General features: G+C 43.2%; 2 protein-coding genes across 13 annotated transcripts in view; both read right to left on the bottom strand.

The window, feature by feature from the left end:
• ep400 (E1A binding protein p400) overlaps window positions 1–4,326 on the bottom strand; it is a 67,589-nt gene extending 63,263 nt beyond the window's left edge. For all 9 annotated transcript variants that reach the window (XM_028824626.2, XM_028824630.2, XM_028824628.2 and 6 more), the window contains exon 1: window positions 4,154–4,326. The gene's annotated coding sequence lies outside the window, so the exon portion shown is untranslated. The remainder of the gene's footprint in view (window positions 1–4,153) is intronic.
• A 3,100-nt stretch (window positions 4,327–7,426) lies between these two features.
• On the bottom strand, window positions 7,427–23,775 carry pus1 (pseudouridine synthase 1). Of its 4 annotated transcripts, none has more exons than XM_051921112.1 (6): window positions 23,672–23,775; window positions 11,599–11,864; window positions 10,575–10,712; window positions 9,410–9,512; window positions 8,005–8,702; window positions 7,427–7,675 (listed from the first exon to the last, which is right to left on the bottom strand). In XM_051921112.1, the coding sequence occupies exons 2-6, from the start codon at window positions 11,824–11,826 to the stop codon at window positions 7,646–7,648; spliced, it is 1,197 nt and encodes a 398-aa protein (XP_051777072.1). In that variant the 5' UTR covers window positions 11,827–11,864; window positions 23,672–23,775; the 3' UTR covers window positions 7,427–7,645. The 4 variants fall into 4 exon arrangements, with proteins under 4 accessions (XP_051777072.1, XP_051777073.1, XP_028680538.1 ...); XM_051921113.1 differs by lacking the exon at window positions 23,672–23,775 and adding an exon at window positions 14,150–14,241; XM_028824705.2 differs by lacking the exon at window positions 23,672–23,775 and adding an exon at window positions 13,054–13,210.
• Window positions 23,776–24,856: the final 1,081 nt, after the last annotated feature.

The following is a 24,856-nucleotide window of genomic DNA, read 5'->3' as shown; positions in this document are numbered from 1 at the left end:
CTCATGGCCCTGTCACATGACACGATTTGCAGGTGTGTAGTCTGTAAGGGTGTAACAATACATGTATTCGTACCAAACCAACACGGTACGGGTATGACGGTTCAGTACAAGCTGATGCTCTGTGCAAGAGGACAGAGCCGACTATACTTCCTTAGAAGGCTGGCGTCCTTCAACATCTGCAATAAGATGCTGCAGATGTTCTATCAGACGGTTGAGGCGAGCGCCGTCTTCTACGTGGTGGTGTGCTGGGGAGGCAGCATAAAGAAGAGGGACGCCTCACGCCTGGACAAACTGGTGAGGAAGGCAGGTTCTATTGTTGGCATAGAGCTGGACAGCTTGACATCTGTGGCAGAGTGACGGGCGCTCAGCAGACTCCTGTCAATCATGGAGAATCCACTGCATCCACTAAACAGGATCATCTCCAGACAGAGGAGCAGCTTCAGCGACAGACTGCTGTCAATGTCCTGCTCCACTGACTAACTGAGGAGATCGTTCCTCCCCCAAACTATGGGACTTGAAATTTGTTTCAACTGGTTTTTTTTTTTTTTTGATTTGTTCCCCTGAATTGATTCATGCCTTTCCTTAAATGGAAATAAAATAAGTGAGGGAGCCAACAGAAGACCAACTAAGTCAGGGCCTCAAACTCCAACTAATTTCACTCTAACCAGTTGCTTAATTAGATGCCGATTCCTGTCGTCATTTACATATTACATTTACACTATTTGTAGGGCAGACACTTTTATCCAAAGCGACTTACAAAAGAGGTCAACATAGTTGAGTAACATTAGGCCTGGGCCTGTTTGTTCAGCAAGTGTAATAGGTCAGGTAACAAAAGTTGATTGTCAAAAGTGAAGAGATTTACATTTACAATTAATAAAGCAATTAGACTTAAATAGCCAAAAATAACTTTTTTTGGTTAATTAAACTCCGCTGCTCTCGTTGTACAATAGCAGACATTTCTGAAATTGTTCATTTTCTCTTTTCTAAGAGCAGACCCAACATTCCTGAGACCTTCATCGTTCTTTATTTTCAGATATTGTATGATGGACACCAGTTGTTTTGGCTCATTTTGTATCTCACTATTGTTTGGCTGCTAATTAAAGAGAAAAACAATTAAGGGGTCCGACTCTTCAAGAGCAAGTCAATTACAATTAATTCAAAAGACGTTAACAGGTCACTAATTAAGAAAAGGGTTAGAATGAAAACCTGCAGCCACTGCAGCCCACCAGGATTGGAGTTGGGGACTCCAGTGTACAGCATTCACATCATCATCATCATCGTCGTCGTCTAGCAGACTCTACACTCTTACTGTAGTGTGCTGTTTAACGTTGGGACTATTTTTATCAAGTGATGCTTATTCTGCCTGGCTGGCGATTGAGCCCTGCAAAGGCCGGCGTACCGATATGCGCGCTCCTTTCCTTAGACGCAGTGCTGCTTGAATAACAATGATGCAGGTATTTTTTAGCTTAATAAAACAAGTATTGCATTAGGTTACTCATTACTTTAAAAAAAACAACCAAACTACGTAACACATCTTACTTTTTAGCGTTCTATAATAATGCTCTTGAGATTGAGCCACCCAGTATAGCACTGTACATTCAGCTCATCAACATAAATCAAGCAATTTCTGAAACACAGAGATGGATTACTTCAGTGAGGAGGAGGAGTAATAGGACTGCTGAAGATCTGCCTCAAGAAACTTATCTTGGGGATGTTTCTACCCAGCGTTTCACAATCATGTGCAGACCACAAAATCCTCAATGGTAACCTGGTTAAGGGTTTACACGGCCACATAATCGGGATGCTCATCTATCCCTCTGTCAATCGTTTTTCTCTCATTCGCTTTTTAGAAATCGGGTTTCTGAAGCGCATGTAAACGTGCGTCAAGAAATGCTACCGGGGTTCCTTCATACTAACGGCAACATGCCTTTATAATACCTCACTGTGATTGCTCTTTTATTTGAAACCAAGGCAGACATTTTTTTCTTTGTATTAATTTTACTTATTGAACTTCTATAAAAAGCCAGATTTCCCTGTGGAGGTGCACAGAAATGGCCAAAAGTTTTAGTAGTGACACAAATGTTGCGTTTTTGCAAACTTTGCTGCTTCAGCATTTTCAGATTATTTTTTTACGTTTCTATGGTACACTGAAGAACAATTATAAACTTTTCTTAATTTTCAAAGGCTTTTGTTGGCAAATCCATCAAACTTATGTAAAGGGTCAATATCGACCGTGTTGACCCTTCTTCCTAACTTCTGCACTTCACTCTGGCATGCTGGATATCAGCTTCTGGGCCAAATCCTGACTGATGCTGATCCATTCTTGCCTTTTTAGTGCTTGGAGTTGATCACAATTTGTCGGCTTCAGCTTGTCCACCTGCTTTTTGAGAAATGACCACAGGTTCTCAATGGGATTAAGATCAGGGGAGTTCCCTGGCCACAGGTCCAAACTTTGAATGCTATGATCTCCAAGCCACTTCATCATCACTTTAGCCTTGTGACATGGTGCTCCATCTTGCTGGAAAATACACAGATCACCACTAAATTGCGCCTGGGTTGTTGTAACAAGTTGTTCTTGGAGGATGCTCTGATACCATTCTTTATTTATGGCAGTGTTCTTGGGCAGGATTGTGAGTGGGTCCACTGCCTTGAATTCAAAGTAACCCCTCATATGGATTGTCTCAGGATGCTTCACTGTTGGCACGACACTGGACTCATGGTAGCGTTTACCTTTCCTTTCTCAGGACAATTGACTTTCCAGATGTCCCAAACAGTCGGAACAAGGATTAATCCGAAAACATCCATTCTCTGCTGTCAAATCCTTCTACTTCCTGCAGAATTTCAATCTATACTTGATGTTTTTCTTGGAAATAAATGGCTTCTTATGGGTTGATTTGTTTCAAACCATTTTTTTCTAAAATTTGAATTTTGATTTTAATAAAATTAAATCAATCAATCAATCAATAAATAAACAAAGTGGCTTCTTGACACCAGGCCATTGTCCAAAAGTCTTCGCCTCACTCACAGCCGCCTGCTGCCAGTACTGAGCCAGCTCTGCGCTGACAACAACACGATTCTCAGGCGGAGGCGGCCCTGGTGTTTGCTGGACACTTCTAGCTGATAATTTTGTAATAAGTGAAAATGTTTTTTTTTTTTTGTGATAAAATGAACATTTTATGCATTTATGAATTAATATGCATCTGATCACAATAATATAAAAGCAATGGGAATCGCCCAACATTTGCGCCACTGTCAAAACTTTTGGCCACTACTGTACCTATGCGTTCAGAAATTCTGACATGTGGATTAACAATTTGCGGCTTCACAAAGCCTCTTTGAGGTTACAGATACGGCTACACATGGCTGGGGGTCCGAACGACTCCCTTTGAGGGGTTTTAAAGCCCAAACCCAACACGATTAGCGCATACTGCAAAAAGGGACGGGACCCTCCCAATTATCACCGTGCACGAGCCACTCTGGGGAATATTTGGGGGCTACGAGAGGATCCAAGAATAAACTATTGAAACTGTTAAATGGCAAAAAATGGACACCTAAACTGACAGCACAAAACTAAGAATGCAGGTAAGAAGTGACAGACGGGTGCCGTGCAGCGAAGCCGAAGCTCCAACACTTCCTAACCCACTTGTTCTCCTTCCCGGGGGTCGCAGGTAGCGGTGCACACTCCGACCACTCCACTCGGGCAGCGCGACCATACAAACAGAAAACATCAGCGATCCACTCTTAACTACCATACGGCGCCGTTCAGAGTGAACTCCATTAAGGTGCAAAGCATAAAGAGCAGCCGTAAATGCACATAACAAGCAAAAAAGGAGGTAAAGTAAAGCAAGGCACACCGCAGCAGCCATGGCAGGCACTCGCGCCGCTGCTACTGACAGTGTGTGGAGTAGTACGCTGCGCACAGAAAATCTTCCGTTCCTGAAGAATAAAATAACGTTATTCCTGTGCGCCTTTTTGTTTAAACACACAGAGCTGAACGGGAGAGAGCCCCGTGTTTACGAGACGTAGAGGATGCTCAGAGGCGCCTGACGCTGGCCCGGTTCGCGCGCGCGTCCGCGTCCCCGCCTTCGCCGTCCCCACACAATACCAGTGCACGCAAACCCCCACCCCGCCCCTTCTCTCCCTTTCTTCTTACCGGTAAGGCGAACAGTCTCCAAGTAATCCTTTCATCAATCGACTAGGACTAATCCTTAAAAACGTAACAGCAAAGCTGGAAATACACACGTAAAGGATGGGCCCAAACATTCAGCCGCAACAGCCCTCGGAAATAAAACACACCTCGCAAACCAACATGGCAGCAAGATCATTTTCCTCCTGTTGTTGAAAGAACCGGAAGTACTTACTATTTATATGCGGAGTCACGCTTCAGAGGCGTGGCTGTCTTGTGATTGACTGAAGGTTTATCCAATCGCACTTAGAAAATGCTATTCGTGACAGTTGTATGGCGTCGATAGTTTCGGCTTAGCGTAAATGACAGGAAGCGTAGCCAATCACATTTAAGAGAAGCAATCGTTGTCGCGGATGAGTGGGACTACAAGAGTCTGCCTGGGTGCAATTGGTCAAAACTGCAAACCAATATGCTATGTCAAGTGCAGCCGGAAGTGGAACCCCTAAGCAGGGCTTTAAATACAAATCATTATATTGAACTCGAGTTAACGGTTGTGCTAGAGGTATGTTCACCCTTCAAAGTTTGACTTGCTTGGCAAGCGGTAATCTCTTACAAAATTGTACAACTTTAAAAATACTGGAAGAGACATTAGATTGTATATTGGAGATCTTTGATGTTACAAACATTGCGAAAGCATAATGAAATTTACCATTCCAACCCTAAACGCTTTTTGGAAACACAGGAACCTGAAGCTGCTGTCTGGACCTTTAAGTCATTGATGTGGACTGTTGATAAGTGTTGTATGTTTATACTGAAGAGGTCTTCTATTCCTGATCCAATACCAAAGGGCCCTGTTAATCTAATTCTTCTGTAAATCAGTATTTACATTGGCCATTGTTTGCGCTATAATACAGGGCTCGAAGGCCATTACAGCTTATGATGAAATGAGCAACGTCCTTTACAATCAGCACATCCAACCTACACATAAAGCAATGGTGTCAAATCCAAAGCTGGACAAGCTTAAGGTCAATTTTAGCTTTGCACATCTTGCATATCAGAGGAACATCTGGACATCGTAGGGAGTGGTAACATTTTAATATCAAGTGCTGATTTTTTGATAAACATTGCCTCCCGGCTTGTTCATAAATAATTCTTGTGTGAAATGTAGCAGACATATTTTGCTGAGTCTTGTTTTATAAACTTTTGATTTCAAAAATTTAAAATGTCTTATAATTCTAGTATTAATAATCACTTGTGTATTGCTTGGCAGTATCTGCTGTTATATGCTATCTGATTCTATATTGACTGCACTATACACTTGCTGAATTTCTATACAGGAACACCAGCCCACCCATGTCACTATTCTCAAGTGCTCAGTTCCACATCAAAGCCAAGCTGAACATGTCTCAGAAATCAGGAGTTGGTATAGCAAGGCACACTCGGAAGACACTGACAGCATCATAATGGAGGAAAGAAACGCAACCAAAAGGACATTGCAAACTCCACTACACCGGGAATGCTTAGACATTTAGAAGTGAGCCCAAAGCAGCAAAGCAAAACCCAGTTTAATCTTAGTATAACATCTCAGTGTTGTGCTATATACTAACAGTTTCGTGGATGTTTTACTACAACACACATCTCTAGTATCACTCTAAGACAATGCATTTCCAAAATTATAGTGCCTCGTTTTAGAATCAGAGTTCAAATGTACAGATTCCTGTGTTCTAAACAATACTCAGCTGAAATTAAAAAGTGAGCTTCTTCTTCCTGCTTATTAAAAGGGTGGTGAAACTTATGTTAACAGCATCCATCACAAAGCAGTAATTAACCGTGAACTATCAAGACAAATGAACCTGACTCACTATTCTGGGTAACATGCAAGACAATAAGGAGACAGGCAAACGGAGGCAGGAACCAGGCCAGAGGTAAGGTGGTAATACAGCAAACAGTGGTACTGGGATTCCAAAACGTGTCTTTACTGCAGCACAAACTGATCTATTACTGCTAACTCAACAAAACGACCCCTTCTTTGTTTCAGTTTACAGCATCTCCAAAGGCTAAGCGAAGCACTCCATGTCAGATACGGAAACACAGTGGTGGTGAAACACACAACTAACTTGTAACATTCCCACACAATGTCACATAGAGGATTTGATTGGATTAAGACCAGGAGCTCTGAAAAGTTGTCTTAATTAAAAAATAAAAATAAACCACAAACAATACAACTCTTACACTGGATTTATGCCACTAAATACAACTGGTGTCATTCACCTTTTTATATTAGCAGATACAAGTTAATTGAGACATCACTTCTCCTCTACTACAACACCACAGATTCCAATAGGAGCTCATTTGTTTAAGTATTTCTAGCCCACATAATACTAATGGAATGTTAACAATATGTTAAATGTATGTCAGGGAGTGCATTTTTGATCCATTTTCACTGAACATTGAAATATCGGTAAAAGGTAATGAAAAATGCTTTTACTGTCTGCCCCATGTTTACTGAAACCATAAAATCACATTTAACAAATGAAGAAGAAGCAAACTCATGAATGGCAGGAAACGGCAAAAACCAACTGGTCAGTGCCGTTTATTGAGTGAGCAAGATGGCTACCAAGAATGAGCAGGTGCTCATACGGTGAAAAGGGAAGGAATAGCACACTCTGCTCCATTATAATCCCCCAAGTTCTACAGTTTTTTGAAGTACGAGTAATACAGGATAAGACCTTTTAACTCCCAAAAGATGTTCATCTAACAGGCGACTGAACACAAGAGTTGGCCTTAACCATTTAAAAGCAGATTATGATGAAAGAGACACTGAGGCGCATCAACTTTTGATCTTGTGTGTAACACGCACATTTATGCATGTAGATATCATATGGTTCAGTAATTGACCACTGTCATATTATAGCTGTAAATGTGTTAAATCGCTCCTCACTGCATATAGGCGTGCACCTAACAATACAGTGCGAATCATTTTTCTTAATTCTCAGACAGACAAATACTACTTCCTCTACATAAAAATATTATATTTTTATACTACTGAATTTTACATACACTTACTTGGCAAAACACCAATTGATAGACATTTTTCATAATAAATTTAATATTGGGAAGATAGCACATACCTTTGTAGGATTAAGGCACAGCAGGAAATCTAGAAACAGATGCATGCACCTGTAAATTTATTGACTAAAACAGCTGCTTGTTTTGACAGTTATTCTTTTGAACGGCAAGACTATGAAAATAAAAAATAAATTAAAAAAAAAAAAAAAAAACCACACAAAGCACGACTCATTTAATTGAAAAATAAATGACCAGTTTATTGCATCCCCAATACTGCAGGATTAAGTCTTGAATAAAACTGATACTAAAGTAAAAATCCTGGTTTCCCCTTACGAACATAATTAAAAAAAGCTCAGGTTGTAGTGATTCATTCGACCACTTCTGCCAGGACTAAAAGGTTCTCTGGAGCGTTGTCAGAAATCATCCATGCAGCTAGTATGTCAACACTTTTCAGTCCGAGTCGCCATTTACCTCTTCATCCTAAAGGAATGCAGGGGGAAAAAAAGAAGTGAAGATGAACAACAGTTCAAAATACAAAATCATTAAACCTAACTTTCATTCTTTGACCAACAAAAAATGTAAATGGATTCTACCCAGAAACATGCTCAGGCAGACCTTTGACAACCAATATAACAGAACACGTACATCCAGAGTAGTGGATATACAAATTGCTCCCATCAAATGCTGACATAACGTGATCTCACATTCAGTGTATTCTAACACCACCACTCTAACACACCATTTGTGAGACAACTTTTCAAACAACCTTTTTACTCAAACAATGGGTTTGTGCGACATATCCACCATACCTGGGCCTCCTCTTTCTTGGACTGAATATCCAATGCAGAAGCTTCAAAGTCATGAATAGGCAGAGTGGAGAGCCAGCTCCTCATGGACTTTTCTTCAATTTCAGTCTTAATAATTGTAGGATAGATATGCCCTTCTTTGAAAGCTTCCACACGTTCCTCTTCATTTGCCCAATCCAAAGACTCATGAAGGCCATCACTACCAAATCTCTTGTTGTATTTTTCAAAGTGGACCTTATCCAAGACTAAACCAAGACCAGGCGCTTTTGGAATATCCACTTTCTCTTCACCCCAGCTTTTCTCCAAAATAGATTCCCCTGCATAACCTTTGACCACAGCAATGACCAAACCAATCATCTTTCGTATCTGATGCATCATGAAGCTTTGTCCTTTCACTTTGATGATGACAAACTCCAAGCCTTCACGAATGAAAGGCTCGTCACAGTACATTTTCATGATGTAACGTTTTGCGCTTGGGTCTCGGGGCCTCTTTTGAGAGGTGAAGTTATGAAAGTTATGAGTGCCCTTGTAGCAAGCAAGGAGCCTGTTAACCTTCTCTAATGTTTCTTTATTTATTCTGTAATTTTCATCCTGTATTTCAAGGTCCTTATGGGCAAAAGCAAATGTGGGCAGCATATACATGTAAGTTCTTGCATCACATTTATTCTTGGAGTTAAAACCACCAGTGACCCTTTTGAGCCCTAAAGAAAGAAAAAAACAACAATTCAATCAATCTTATTAATTCTTACTTATGACGGATATAACTTACCTAGTATTTAAAATAGTGGAAAACTCATTCTTTAAATCACTGTAGTACTAGGGTGTTGTACCGTGTTAGCCATTATGGATGTAGTGAGAAATCAAGCAAAATGACACCTTTTATTGGCCAACTAAAAGATCACAATATGCAAGCTGTCGAGGCAACTCAGGCCCCTTGTAATTACATCTTGCCTGAAGAAGGGGTCTGAGTTGCCTCGACAGCTTGCATATTGTAATCTTCTTAGTTAGCCAATAAAAGGTGTCATTTTGCTTGACTTCTGTTTAAATCACTGAAAAGACAAAAACTTTGTGGCCTGGTACATTTAAGGAAAATGAAACAAAGCACATTTCATTGCAAAAACAGCTGAATAAAATACCCACATAAACTCCAGGCATTCATTTATTTTATGAATCTACCATTTCATATACCGCAACCAACCCTCATGGCATCAGAGAGTTGCATTTCACTGTACCCCTGATTATACTACTACTACATAACTGAGAAAAGACTGAGCATATCCAAATATTACTAAGTACAAAAAACAAATACTGAGACCAGATCTGCTAATTTAGTCAAAATGGACGTGGGAGGAAACTGCAGGAGAAAGACCACCCAGACATGGTGAGAACATGTTCAAACGTCTCCTACCTAATATTTGGATTTGTGATGGAAGGTGTTTGTTGATCTTTTCCACAATGTCGTCAATGAGCCACAGCTTTAGAGAGACAATCTGACCAGCCGCAGAAACTCCCTGTGGATAAGGTTTACATAAAGAGTTCATTTATTAAGTCTCTTTGACTGACATAAAAGTTGAGCGGCCATGAGAATAAACCTTACTGCAGTTTTAATCAAGGGCCTGCATAATAATGTTGATTATCTGGAATCATATTATATAATAAATGACACATATAAAGGCACATGAAAAAAACAGATTTAAGCAACATAATAGCTTATTTGATTATATAAATGAGAGCATGTATGGTACATTACAAAACTGCATTCAGGCCTTAAAGAAATGACTCAATAAATAGAAACCAAGATGAGAAAACACCCATCAGGTAAGCAATGTGTGATCTCTGTAGCCTGAAATCTTTATCTGATGTACAGTACATGTTATTCCACAGTGGCACTTTACTAGACTTTTTTCTGTCCGTTATATTCATAACAAAATCAAAAAATATCTCGGGCACAGTTGTAATACATATTTGGTGTGGCATGAATTCATTCAGTTTATAAAATTAAATTCTTAATAAATAAATCTTGTATTGTTAAAATAATGATAGACAATTCAGTACTTCCTCCTGACATCCCACGCTAAATTATTATAATGATTATACTGATTTGCAATTTCTGCACAATACGCATTTATTATTAATCTCTCAATTTTCTTGTTTGTCCTAGGAGTCTATCTTTGCTTATTATGTTTCTGCCACTGTATGAAAAAAAAAATAAATAAAAAAAAATAAAAATCAGAAAAGTTATACAATATGGGATTGTGATTCCTTTGCTGTACCTAGTTTTTACTAAATGACTTGTGTTAGTACCTTTGTCACCAAAGTACCATGTATAAGCAGAATTATTCAAGACTGCAACAGTCAAAGCCTACAAGGAGGAAGAACACGGAGAGACAGCCAGCCTGATATTGCAAACACAGATACGCACTATTTAACCTTAGAAGCACAGGAGAGTTGTTCTCCCATATGGCTCCTTGAGATGAGAAGGCTTCTGCTTTGCAACTGGCAGCAAGCATTTCGCTGCAACACGACAGATTCCTTAACAGAGGGAGAGGATAAAATATTTCATGGAGAATTACCTTATCAGTTCTTGCACACCTTTGGAATGACATTTTCTTCATATCAGTGCCATGATTATCTGGAATGCACCCAGATTTTACCAGTGCTTCGATCAAGTCATCCTCAATAGTTTTGAATTGTGAGGAGCCAACATTTCTCTAAAAAAAGAAAAACAGTTACGTGAGAAAGAGACGCCCGGCTTCATCAGGAAACCAATTATCGACAACCAAGACACTTAAAAATTAGATTTTTTTTTATTATTCTTTTCTTTCATTATCATCTTATACTAATTAGGCAACACAAGACCGCTGATAATTTAAAAAATATATAAAGATTAGTTCAAAAAGTGTGAATGTGGATGCTTGTCTTGGGTCCAGATCCTGAATATGCACAGTTTTTCCTGCCTTATCCTAAAGTTGGATGTGATAGATGGTTTGGAGATTCTAAATTAGGCCCGAGGAGTCTGACACTGCAAATACATGGGATGGGGACTAGTGCAAAGTCTCCATGATCCTAAAAGAGTTCAGAAACTTAAAGCATGAGAGGGAGCAAACCATAGAACAGAAAAAATGGGCACAAATGTCTTTCACTCATACATCTTGCTTAAATTTGCTATAAAATGTATTCTAAAAAGTGTCCTTAGTGATAATAACAGAACAATACGATGTATATTATATATAAAAAAAAAGTGTAAAATGCAAATATTGCTGCACTACCTACGGACTAATTTAGTAGAAAGACTGCGAATGCAAGAAGCTTTAACTTGACATATCCGTATTCTGTCCTTAGACTTTAGGTGGCCTTGGCAGTGCAGTTTTTAAAGATGTAGCTCTTCATTTATGCAGACCAGCTTCCTCCCACAAATCCAAGACATGCACTTTAGATTAACTTGCATCTGCCAATCAGCTAGGAGCAGGAGAGCCCTGCGACACGTTTATTCTATTCAACAGAACATGACACCATGTTGAACCAATCAGGTTAAGAAAACTAACAGATAAAGCCTTACGGGTTCTGGTTAGAATTTGTCCAAGTGTCAATGCTCACCTGCATACCATGATATCCTTTGCCTGAATAAGCCAAAAGAAGAACCACCTTTCTTTTTGGGAACTTTTTCTGCTCGTCACCAATTTCTTCTTCATCCCTTTTGAATTTTTTGCTCTTGTTCCCATCTCCATCTAATTCTGGCACACATTCTTTGGTTCGCTTTACTGGCTCGTTTCTGTTGCTTTGAAAATCAGATAAATGCTGTTCTTCACTCATTTTGGATGTCATTCTTATGGACCACAAATCCTTTCCTTTATTAGCCCAACCTGTAAAACACAGTAAGATATTAACACATTCATTTTTTTTTTTAATTATAAACATATTCTGTTACCAGTTATGAAAAATAACACTGCATATGAGCTCATAAAAACTACTATGCTGCCTGGGATTGTGCAAAAACTATATTTTTACACTCACCTGGAACTAACAAATCAAAGTATATTTCAGAAATATTCATTTGAACTGACTTTTTTTTTTTTTTTTAAAGGACACTTGACTATAAGATAATCTAAAAATAAAAACACGCTATGGCATAAACTACTGATTGACAATAACTACCAGAAAATAAAGCCTTTTTAATTCAACTATGATGTTCACTCCATTGAAAACACCTGACATTACCACACACAATACAGCAAAACTGTCCTTAGTTTCTAAGAGCATCAAGTGTGATTGCTAATTAATGATGCTTCCCAAAAGACAGAATTTAAATTTCTATTCATTAACACAATTTAATTTACCCTTGGGGAACAAAATTTGATGTCCAGTCTAATCAAAAGTGGCAACTGAGATGCTACACTCACTGAGCACATTCTTCGGACCACTATACTAATTCTGGGCGAGTATAAATTAAACCCGTGCCAGAGACTTTGCGCCAGTTCAGCCCAGTAAGGCACCGTCCACACACGAACTGGTCTGGAAACCTAACTGGTCATATCATCCTGCCCTCTACACCGGCGAGCACAGCGCCCGCGAAGTTAAGCTAAAGCAGCCCACTTACCTGAGTGGCGGACCACCTGCCGTCTGGCCACATTACACATGTGTGCACACACTTTTAGCATGTCTCTCTATGAATGCCAGCGATGGACTCATTCGGTTATTCGCCATCAATGACGGATACGCCTCCTTCACCGAGTGCAACCTGGACGGCGTACTTTATAATAAAGCCCAAACAAACTATAAAAAAAATACTAAAACCAATTTCTGTGAAACATCAGCTCCTTTCATTTTCCTGCTTTTGCGTCAGCTATAACGAGGGTGCAATCTTTCCACCTTTCCTTACAGTAACAATGCAGCCTCAACATAATCAATCCCGTCGCAACGACGCCCTGGTCTTCTTATGTTCACAGGGTGCACTTCACGAAATAAATATAACAAAAACGACTACGAAAGGCAAAAATAAAAGCACAAGAAAGTGCTGCTTTAAGTCGTCACAACTCAAACTCTCAGCTTTACCCCCAAACGAAGCACTGAAGTGGCATTCAGTGGCACGAACACCTTCCGGCGTTGCAGCACAAGCCACGTGCGTCTTCTCACATGACCTCTCACCTTTCCCGCCCCTTACTAAACATCGCGAGGCTTGTTGAAGATCTGCGTATCCAGTTAAAGCGGAGCGCCATGTAGTTGAGGTCATATGAGGTGTCGGAGATGTGCCTTTCTAAACAAAAATGCCACGACTGGAAAATTTTAATAGGCTGATGAAATAAAAATCCACCACGAAACAGGTCTGGTAAAGGAAGTTGGTTAAGAAAATACATTGATCTTAAAACAAAAAAACAAATTCTGAACACTTCAGGCATCCCGGGATGCTACCGTTAACGGTGATCCTAAAACGAATGAAGTACTTTATAGTGCCTTTTATATCTACTTATCTATATTATATTGTGTCTTTCATGAATTTGACTTTCGTATCTATTTATTGATCAACTAGTAGCTAGCCTACGCACATCTATTAAATATTGCCTTTAGTATCTATTACATAGATATAAATATTACATATCTATCCATCCTGCGGTGGGTTGGCACCCTGCCCAGGATTGGTTCCTGCCTTGTGCCCTGTGTTGGCTGGGATTGGCTCCAGCAGACCCCCGTGACCCTATGTTCGGATTCAGCGGGTTGGAAAATGGATGGATGGATGGATATCTATCTAGTGAATTCATATCTAGTTAACATTTATTTAACATTGCAACCACTCTTAATATAGTGCTTTTCATAACTGTCATACATTGCATACTGCAGCCATTCTTTATATAGTGACTTACTCATCCTTGCATTTCTGTTATATAGTGCACGTATATCTAGCAAAGACTTAACATGACAACCATTCAAAATGTAGTGCCTTGTAAAGCTACCATTTTATATAGCGCCGTTCTTATCTATTACATAGTGATTTCATATCTAGAAAACATTTAACATTCCAGCCACTCTTTATATAGTGCCTTTCATATTTATTAAACATTGTTCATTTAGTGCCTTTCTTATCTACTGCATAGTGAATTCCCATCTATTAAACCTTTAACATTGCACCCATTCCTTATATAGTGGCTTTCACCTTGCGTACTGTCACAAAGCCCATCATACAGCAGCCAGTCTTTCTACAGACTTCACACACACACACACACTCAGACGCCCTTTTTGTGTATTGTGCCTTTCCACCGGCACCTCAGCACTTAGCTGGTCTCTTCCAGGGGTCTGTGCCCACGTGCCCAGAGGGAGGGGGTCTGTCTAAGTTCCTGCTGTGACGCAAGCCGTATAACTCCACATCACAAGTAAATTCTTCCATCGGTTGTTCCACCGCACTTTTGTCTCTTGCAGTGAAGTCTTTAAAAGCCGCACATAAACCAGTTACCACTTGGAGAAAGTCCTGTCACGTCCTGCCTGGCGAGGAGACTAAAGAGCAGATCAGCCATGTGCTGCCAAGAAAAAAGCCCCTGCGCCAGGTGAGTGGGGCAACAGCAGTGGTTAAAGAAGGCTTAACTGCTGGCAGCTTCTGCCCCACGGAGGTAAACGTACATTTCATCTTGTGGAGTAACAAAAATGGAACAAATGAGATCTTGGGGGCGTTGAAGTCTTTTTTAAAAAATTGCTTACCTTCAAATGAGCCGTCAGCCTGTGCAAATCCCCTCGGCGTGCAACATGAGCGCAGCAAGATCTCCTGTGGGACCACACTACACCATGTGAGCAGGGGACCACCTCTTAGGACCTTTCTGTAAAGTACATGATGGATTGGGGGGTCCTCTGCCAGGAAAAACATCAAATAAAAGACGCACCCATTGGCAGCGGGTGTGGTGGACACAGTGCAAAGCCAATGAAGGAAGACCCCACTTCCGCCTCCTCATCAGCTGGTCGGGGTCCTCTCACGTTGCAATATGGTAACTGGAAAGGTCCAGGAAGGGCAGCAGGTCACCCAGAGGATGGGCAGGGGCACACACACAGCGGGCAGCACATCACTTGGGATGGATTTTTCTTGCCTGATGCCCACCATGCTGCCTCCTAGTGCCTTAACTTGAAGGAGCTGAACGTCTGCACCCGGTTTTGAGGTTCTTTAAACTTTTCATTTTGCTGGTATTTTATCCAGAAATGCCTTATACACAATCTCAAGAATTGGGAATCTCAAGTTCAGTGCCCACCCCACTGGACTACAGTGGCTTTATTTTATAATAACGCCTGAGACAGTCAATGACAGACACATAATTGCAAAATTCACTACATAAAGATGGATGCCAGCCTTGTGGGCGGTGTAAGGCACTGTGTGTGATGAATCAATCAATAGGGCATCCTGACCCCAACCATAGGGGCATCTAATAAATTTTTTGAAAGTTCAAATCTGTAAAAACAAAGCACTTGTCTTACATGTAAACCGCTGACTGGCACTGCTGGCATGCGAAGTGGCGGGTGGGTTTTATCCACCCCAGACTGTGGGCAAGTCTGGACAGGGGAGGTGAACATTGACATTGGACTTTATGTTTGCTCTGCAGCTGTGATCAGAGCTTCATTTCCTGTGCCTCACGTCACGTCACAGCCCTGGTCATTCCCCTCAGAGGCCTCGCTGCTCCATTACATGATACATATGCCCAGCTGCTCATCCTCATCCGGCCCAAGCCAAACATTTCGAGACCCCTCTGGTCACATCCCCGCAGATGATGTCCCAATGTCTACGAGCTCAACTACTGTCAGGATGACACTGGAAAGCACTACAGGGGTCCGGAGGGAGACTTGCTTGTTTATTCTGGTCCTCATCTACAGACGTCCTGGATTGGGAGCCGTCAACATGTTTCTTCTCAAAGCAGCTTCCGCCTGCTCTTGGGATGACACCTCAATGGTGGGCCTGCTCTGGCCTGGCACTTCTGGGCTTTGATCATAGGCAGTTTCCGGCTCTGACAGTTTGGTTACTCAAGGTGCTACATCTCCCTGCATTCAACAAAAAGAAAGACAGTTACAAAAATAACAGCAGGGGGTGACGTAGACACAAGTAGCCACCATCGTTGAGAGAGAGAGAAAAACCCAGAAAAGCTGCTGGTACACCTCAGGTGGTCAGCAGGGGTCAGCAAAGGGCTTACCAAATAAAACATCACAAAGTCATCACAGTCCAAAGACATGCAGGTTAAGTGCATTGGCGTTTCTAAATTGTCCCTAGTGTGTGCTTGGTGTGTGGGTGTGTGTCCTGCAGTGGGTTGGCACCATGCCCAGGATTAGTTCCTGCCTTGTGCCCTGTGTTGGCTGGGATTGGCTCCAGCAGACCCCCGTGACCCTGTGTTCGGATTCAGCGGGTTGCAAAATGGATGGATGGAAGTCATGATGTGCCGAGACCAGAGGACCGGGCCAAGGCCACTCAAACCCACTGCTATTGAGGACGGACTTCTTGAAGGAATACTCCAACCAAGAGTGAGATTTTATTAATGTTACTTACCCCATGTTGTTTGTAGTAAAAATTCTTAATCTCATGTTTTTATGGAGAATAAGTGGGGACCAGTGCTGAATAAACATTATCAAAACGGCCATGACAAAGGTTTCTGTTTATTCATGTTGCGTACTCCACATGTCACAGATACAACTGTACGCTCACAACGTGCCAAACACATGGATTTTGGCTAAAATCTCGTTAAACAAGAAAACACGTGTACCTCTGGTCGTCCCAAGATCAAGGTTGCAGCCTCAGTAATCCTCAAGTAGCTGTAGGTTATGTGCAGCACACGCAGGCCTTGTCATTCATCTTACTGCCACATTTATGGCTTCTACAATTTGCTTCACGTTCAGGGGATGTTACTGTTGTTTTTTTTCCCTCAAGCATTTCACCCTAAGAAATACAGAAACCTCGATAACATTTGTGCTTCACCAGTGCCTATCACACCACAAGTTTCCAATTACAATGAAAGTTCTAGTCCCACAGGTTTGTGAGTAATCGTGTTACAGATGTTCACAACCCTTAGCATTTATATAGATAACTGTGCCATCTTATCCCCTCCTCGAGCAGCCACCTTATCGTGGTGGAGTGGTTTGTGTGTCCCAATGATCCTAGGATCTCTGTTGTCAGGGGCTTTATGCCCCTGGTAGGGTCACCCAAGGCAAACTGGTCCTAGGCGAGGGACGTGACAAAGAGCAGTTCAGAAAACCTCCTATGATGCATACAAACATTGGATGGCGTTTTCCCTCGCCCGGATGCGGGTCACCAGGGCCCCCCTCTGGAGCCAGGCCTGGAGGTTGGGCCTGCACCCATGGGGCTCGGCCGGGCACAGCCCGAAGAGGCAACATGGTTCCCCCTTCCCATGGGCTCACCACCTGTAGCGGGGGCCAAAGAGGTTGGGTGCAGTGTGAACCGGGTGGTGGCTGAAGGCGATGACCTTGGTGGTCCGATCCTCAGCTACAGAAGCTGGCTCTTGGGACGTGGAATGTCACCTCTCTGAAGGGGAAGGAGCCTGAGCTAGTGCGCAAGGTCAAGAGGTTCCGGCTAGATATAGTTGGGCTCACCTCGACGCACAGCGTGGACTCTGGAACCAATCTCCTTGAGAGGGGCTGGACTCTCTACCACTCTGGAGTTTCCCCCGGTGACAGGCACCGAGCGGGTGTGGGCATTCTTATTGCCCCCGACTTGGAGCCTTTTGTCCTGTGGGACTCTGGAGGCAGCTAATAGGTACCGGCAGGTCAAGCGGAATGCGGCTTCGGTGGTTGCTGAGGCAAAAACTCGGGCACGGGAGGAGTTTGGGGAGGCCATGGAGAACGACTTTCAGACAGCTTTGAGGAGATTCTGGTCCACCGTCCAGCGTCTCAGGAGGGGGAAGCAGTGCATTGTCAACACTGTGTATGGTGGGGATGGTGCACTGCTGACCTCGACTCGGGACATTGTGGGTCGGTGGGGAGAGTACTTTGAAGACCTCCTCAATCCCACTAACATGCCTTCCAATGAGGAAGCAGAGCCTGGGGACTCGGAGGTGGGCTCCCCCATCTCTGGGACTGAGGTCACCGAGGTGGTCAAAAAACTCCTTGGTGACAGGGCCCCGGGGTTGGATGAGATACGCCCGAAGTTCCTCAAGGCTCTGGATGTTGTAGGACTGTCTTGGTTGACACGTCTCTGCAACATCGCATGGACATCAGGGACAGTGCCTCTAGTTTAGCAGACTGGGGTGGTGGTCCCCCTCTTTAAGAAGGGGGACCGGAGGGTGTGTTCCAACTACAGAGGGATCACACTTCTCAGCCTCCCTGGAAAAGTCTATTTGGGGGTCCTGGAGAGGAGGGTCCGTCGGATAGTTGAACCTCGGATTCAGGAGGAACAGTGTGGTTTTCGTCCTGGTCACGGAACAGTGGACCAGCTCTACACTCTTAGCAGAGTCCTGGAGGGTGCATGGGAGTTCGCCCAACCAGTCTACATGTGTTTTGTGGACTTGGAAAAGGCGTTCGACCGTGTCCCTCGGGGAATCCTGTGGGGGGTGCTCCGGGAGTATGGGGTACCGGACCCCCTGATAAGGGCTGTTCGGTCCCTGTACAACCGGTGTCAGAGCTTGGTCCGCATATCCTGGCAGTAAGTCGAACCTGTTTCCAGTGAGAGTTGGACTCCGCCAGGGCTGCCCTTTGTCACCGATTCTGTTCATAACTTTTATGGACAGAATTTCTAGGCGTAGCCAGGGCGTTGAGGGGGTCCGGTTTGGTGTACTCAAGTTTGGGTCACTGCTTTTTGCAGATGATGTTGTCCTGTTTACTTCATCAGGCCATGATCTTCAGCTCTCTCTGGATCGGTTCGCAGCTGAGTGTGAAGCGGCTGGGATGGGAATCAGCACCTCCAAATCCGAGACCATGGTCCTCAGCTGGAAAAGGGTGGAGTGCCCTCTCAGGGTTGGGAGCGAGATCCTGCCCCAAGTGGAGGAGTTCAAGTATCTCGGGGTCTTGTTCATGAGTGGGGGAAGAATGGAGCGTGAGATCGACAGGCGGATCGGTGTGGCGTCCGTAGTGATGCAGGCTCTGCATCGGTCTGTCGTGGTGAAAAAGGAGCTGAGCCATAAGGCAAAGCTCTCAATTTACCAGTCGATCTATGTTCCTACCCTCACCTATGATCATGAGCTATGGGTAGTGACCGAAAGAGATTGTGAATACAAGCGGCTGAAATGAGTTTCCTCCGCAGGGTGTCTGGGCTTTCCCTTAAAGATAGGGTGAGAAGCTCAGTCATCTGGGAGGGGCTCAGAGTAGAGCCGCTGCTCCTCCGCATCGAGAGGAGTCAGATGAGGTGGCTCGGGCATCTGATCAGGATGCCTCCTGGACACCTCCCTGGTGAGGTGTTCCGGGCATGTCCAACCGGGAGGAGGCCCCGGGGAAGACCCAGGACATGCTGGAGGGACTATGTCTCTCGACTGGCCTGGGAACGCCTTGGGATTCTCCCGGAAGAGCTAGAAGAAGTGGCCGGGGAGAGGGAAGTCTGGGCATCTCTGCTCAAGCTGCTGCCCCCGCGACCCGACCTCGGATAAGCGGGGGACAATGGATGGATGGATGGATAAGAACATCTACAGGCTTTGACCACTGGGTGGGGGAGTGTGCCCTCCCTACCGCCTTGTCATAAAGAAGGTTGTGAACACTGGCAGTCCTGGCGGGTGAGCTCTGTACTCTGTTGTGCTTACCCAGCGCAGCCATCTCTCCACTAGGGGGCCACACTGAGCCTCTCTTAAGTGAGCCAGCAGTGCTGGGCTGGGCAGGAGTAGACTGGCATTGCTGCATAGAGTGATCACCACATAAAGGCGCTATATATGGATGATGACTTCACTATAGCAGAGGGCACATTGTGCATGTTACTGAATCAAACTGGACTAGTTCCTCTGTACTGGATTAGGCAAAATCAAAGAATGGACTGGTGGAAGGACAGAGAGACTGATCACTCCTACCGGTAAAGGGCTTGAAATAATGGCACAAGTGGCAAAGTGCACTTGAAGAAGAGAACGTGGAGGGGGTTGACCACAGGGAGCAGCGCGATGGAGAAGACAGACCCCAAGTTCAAAGAGATACTGTGAGTAGCCAGCTGTAGGGAGTGAATGTCCAAGAGGACACCAGGCAGAATAGTTAGATGTGAAAGGCGCTATATAATCAACAGGCAAGATGCATGAAATTAACAGAGGCACTGAAGAACAGACAGGAAGGACACTACAGTATATAATATGGAAATCAAAGGCGCCATATAAGATAATGAAAGTCACAGTATAACAAAAAGAAAGCACACTAGTAACTATATAAGAAATGAAACAAAGGACATAATGAAATGCGCTGTATAAAAGACGGGATGGACATAATACAGGGTGAGTCAAAATTATGTTAATATTTGAATGGCGGAAACAATTTATTCACAAAACATACTTAATATGTGCAAGCTGATTTACAGGAATGTCTCAACCTGTTCACCATCACATTCAACACATGGACCATATGTGGCTCATATATTGTATAGAAGTCTATACAGAGCAATACCATTAGTGTTAACATCATTTTGACTCGCCCTGTATAATGACAGATATATGAAAGACACTGTGTAAAGAGACTATATATAACAGGTGGCGCAGTGGTAGTGCTGCTGCTTTGCAGTAAGGAGATTGTGGAAGATTGTGGGTTCGCTTCCCGGTTCCTCCTTGTGTGGATAGCGCTTTGAGTACTGAGAAAAGCGCTATATAAATGTAATGAATTATTATTATTATTATTATAGATAAGGAAATAAAAGGCACTGTGTAATAATGAAAGACAGTACAGCAACAAAGATCGCTATGTAACAAATGAAAGGCACAATATGATTGACAGAGAGATAAATGAAAGACACACTAGTATTAATAACACCGTTTGACCCCAAGGCCTACACTAAGTGCTCCGGTGCCAGGTGTTTCAAGCACAAGTGTCACTCGAGCCCACATGTAAAGACAGTTAAACTGTGTGTCCCTCCATCAGACACGCGTGTCACATTTCTGTTAAGAGGACAGACTAACTGCCGCAGCTGAACAAGTCACCGCATTCAGTCACAGCATGGCCTGCTTCGTGATAAGGTACAGGTGGCACGTTCACCCAGTCTTTCAGGGCGGGGGGGTTAGGGCATTCAATGTGCATTCTATGGTATCTAATATGGGCAAGTGTGCCGCATCAAGGATTAACGTCCTGCTCTTACCTTGCTCATGATGCTGCAGAGGTGGACTCGGGCAGTTCACAACACCATCATGACAAAGGCGGATTTAGAAAATGGAAGGATGTCATTCCAACTTTCTCTTATTTTTTTCTAATCCTTGATACAAACAGGGTGAATGATTTGCCAAGAGTGGCCCAGTAAGCCCACCAAGTGACCTCAGGACTCTGCAGCCCCTGAAACACCCCCACTTTTTTTCTTTTTCTGAGCAGATGTACACCTTCTTTGAACTTAAACAAATTAACACAATGGCCAGCAGAGGGCACTGCAGGATGCAGGAATACAGCTTGACATTTTCTGCTGATGCCTCTTTCCTTTGGTCTCCAGGCTGTAAAGCTGGCACTGCCAGAGACGAGGCGTTAAGACAAAACTCCACCACACACTCACTGCCTGCACACTGGGGTTCGCTGGTTTCTTTATTTGAACCTAAATCCACACTCCCATTTTTCAAACCCACTTATTCAGAATAGAAGCTGCAGCCTACCGCAGAAAGCATCGGGTGCAAAGTAAAAAAAAACAAAACCTGGACAGAGTGCCAGTCCATCACACTCACAAACATAACCTGGAGTCAATTAGGCATTGCCAGTCCACCTAACCTCATTCCTTTGGACTTTGGGAGGAAACCCACAGGCAGTACATGCTAACTCCACACAGAGAGCACCCCGGTCTCCACATTGTGAGGCAGTAGTGCTACCTGCACTGTGCCACCCTGAACCTGTGCCCATCACCAGCAAATGGCGAAGATGCAATAGGGCTACAAAGACCAGGCTACCTGTGATTGGCTATTAGGAAGGCTTTGTCAGAGGTTGGCATTTTAGGCTGAAAATGTCACTATGAACCAAAACAATGGACCCCCAAGTGCATGTAACGGAAAGTGCTATTGTGTGTGTCACTTATAGGCATGGACTTCATTCTGCTCTAATGTCAATGTACGTGTGGAAAGAGAGAAATTAAAAAAACAAACAAACAAACAGACCCAACAACTTTGCCCCAAAGCTAAGAGGTTCTCTGCATGAAGATGAGGTGACCGTTTGCTCTTTTGTCTTTGTGTGCATTTTCCAAGTAAAACTAAATGTCCTTGGGGAGCATCTGGATGGATCATTTCGGTTAAGACAAGCGAGTGCTGTACCGGGGTGAACACAATCACTAAACCACCTCTTTGCTCTTCCCCGCCTGAAATGAGGACGAGTCCCAGGGCAGGCCATAGTGGTACAACCTCAGAGGTCCTGCCACTTCCACCCTGGGAGCTATTCAAAGAGTGAAGGCACTGGACGTTGGTGCCCATTCGGACGGCGCATGCTCCAAAATAGAAGCTTGCATCCAGACAGAAAGCATCCCAGGATGTGAGACCATCTTCGTCATTTCATACTCTTAAGCCCTTTTTCACTGTTCTCATTCATTAATAGAATTTCAAGTGTTACAAACATCTGGACTTGGACTCTGGAACGCATTCATAAACATTTCTCAGAGAGGCTGCAGGCCGGCAATATAAGGGTCCGACGTGCGCTTTGTGACCAGGAGGTTCAGATCATGTCCTTGGTTATGTGTGAGCGAGCCTCTGTAAGTTGCAGTGTACACATCAGGCAACACGCAACGTGAGAAGGAAATCAATTAAAGGATTAAATCAAAACCGCGCCGGAGCTACACACAGTGGCACTGGGGATGCACACCGGGGTTCAGATCGTGCATGGAGAAGTTGCACATTCCTCAGTTTGCATGCCGATTTTTTTTTTTTTTTAAACTGCAGTGTGCCACGACAGCTCAGAGATAAGCATTTCAGATTCTCATGCGAGCAGGCTGCTGGGCTGACCGATGTCTGTTTACGACGGCTGCACTAAAAACTGCCCGTTTTGGTGTCGGGCTGCATGCTCTATTACTGTACATTATGCTCAGCCTTTCTTTCTTGGCATCCCACCCCAAGAAATTACCACCATTACTTCTGGTTTGAAATTGTTAAATAGTGGACTCTTAACTAGGCAGTATTTCTTTATTCCCACATGTGGTGAGAAGTCAAGCAAAATGACCCTTTATATTGGCTAACTAGAAAGATTACAATATGTAGGACTGTCAAGGCAACTCAGGCCCCCTTCTAAGATGTCTCACTTCCAGGTTTTCCAATGCTGTACCTGTCCTGGTGTCTGTATAAACATAGGGAACTCCAGTTTCTGTATGACATCTCACCTGAAGAAGGAGCTTGACTTGCCTCGACAGTCCTACATATTGTAATCTTTCTAGTTCGCCAATAAGAGGTGTCATTTTGCTTGACTTCTCAATACATCCATAATGGCTAACACGGTACAACACCCTAGTGTTTTATTCATCCATAATAGTGTGGTGTGATATAACAATTAGAGAGCTAAAAAATTACAGATACATCCAAAATAAAACAGAAAAATAACTCACAGGTTACGTCAAAAATAGGAAAGAAAAACTTACCTGTTACTCACCCCATGTTGCTTGTACTGAAGGCTGGAAAAGAAAAAGATCTCATATTTTCATGGACAATGAAGGCAACAAAACTTCTGACACTCAGGGTTCAAAGGGGAAAAAATCTGAACAGAAGCAAATGAAGTAAGCCAGACAGATAGCTGGCATTTCCATCCGATGTCGCTATATTAAGGTATCCACCATCTTGTTGTCTCGGTCGCGGTGACACCTCCACAAGAATAACCTGCCAACCTCTTGCCTGCCCTTTGTCGTCACTCCCTGTTCTTTTCTCTATCGGTGGCCTTTTAACACACCTCTGTGTTCACTACAGAGGACTTGGCTGCTCTCTCTTTCTGGCATTTATCTCCCACCCCGTCACTCTGCCCCCCCACACACGAGAGGTGCTTTCCCAAACTTTGGTCCCCACTCTCCGCAGCTGCCCATGAGCCAGCGACACACATCACTGATTCAGATCATCCGTGAGCAAACCTCAGACTTATAACCCAAGTGCCTGGTATTGAGTCAGAAAGTCTCACCCACATTTTATTGGTTAAAATGTTGAGAAAGAGAACCATTTCCAGAAAATTCTCTCGTACACAACAACAAAGAAATTAATTTCTTCCTATTGCCATATGACTTTTTAATGAGGAGTGTCAAGAGGAAACGATTAAGGTTTGATACGTGTCCTGTGTGAGCATTTTTGTCTAAATATGCGCTGACCGTAACCTCTCGTGTCTCTCTTTGTTTTATTTCTTTGTCTGATATTAGATGCAACTGAGCAGGCACACTTCGTGTTTTCTTGTATAGACATAACTAAATAAAGAAACCTAGACCGTTGGAACTGAACATTCAGTGGTCAGGAATCCTGTCCAGGAAGAGCTTAATCCCTGGCTACTCTAAGAGACACATCTTGTGTATCTAATTATTTATATTATGAAATTAATCACATTTAGTGTATATTTCAAAAGAAATATATAATTAATATAAGGGAAGTGTTTTATAAGGAATGTGAGGAAGGCTAAAAAGTACAGAAATGCCAAGTATTTTCTGGTTGACTTTCTTTTATAGGCAGGTGATTCTGCACAGGCTTCATTTAACTCTGTTAAGGGGGCTACTGCTGTTGAGCGAGACATGCAGCGACAGTATGAAGAAAGGCTGTCAGGTTAGCGTACTTTATGTAATGTATGCAGGACA

This window comes from Erpetoichthys calabaricus, chromosome 18 (genome assembly GCF_900747795.2).
Source record: "Erpetoichthys calabaricus chromosome 18, fErpCal1.3, whole genome shotgun sequence".
Taxonomy (NCBI): domain Eukaryota; kingdom Metazoa; phylum Chordata; class Cladistia; order Polypteriformes; family Polypteridae; genus Erpetoichthys; species Erpetoichthys calabaricus.
The sequence above is the reverse complement of the archived record's forward strand: the minus strand, read 5'-3'. Positions and strand labels throughout refer to the sequence as shown.

Bases quoted from the DNA above. Each gene is read 5' to 3' on its own strand.
- pus1 (XM_028824704.2), bottom strand. From the start codon at position 12,659: ATGCTAAAAGTGTGTGCACACATGTGTAATGTGGCCAGACGGCAGGTG. The intron at 9,513-10,574 runs GTAATTCTCCAT...CCTTATCCACAG, and splicing joins GGTGTGCAAGAACTGATAAG to GGAGTTTCTGCGGCTGGTCA. The intron at 7,676-8,004 runs GTATGGTGGATA...GCATTCCTTTAG, and splicing joins CCAAGAAAGAGGAGGCCCAG to GATGAAGAGGTAAATGGCGA.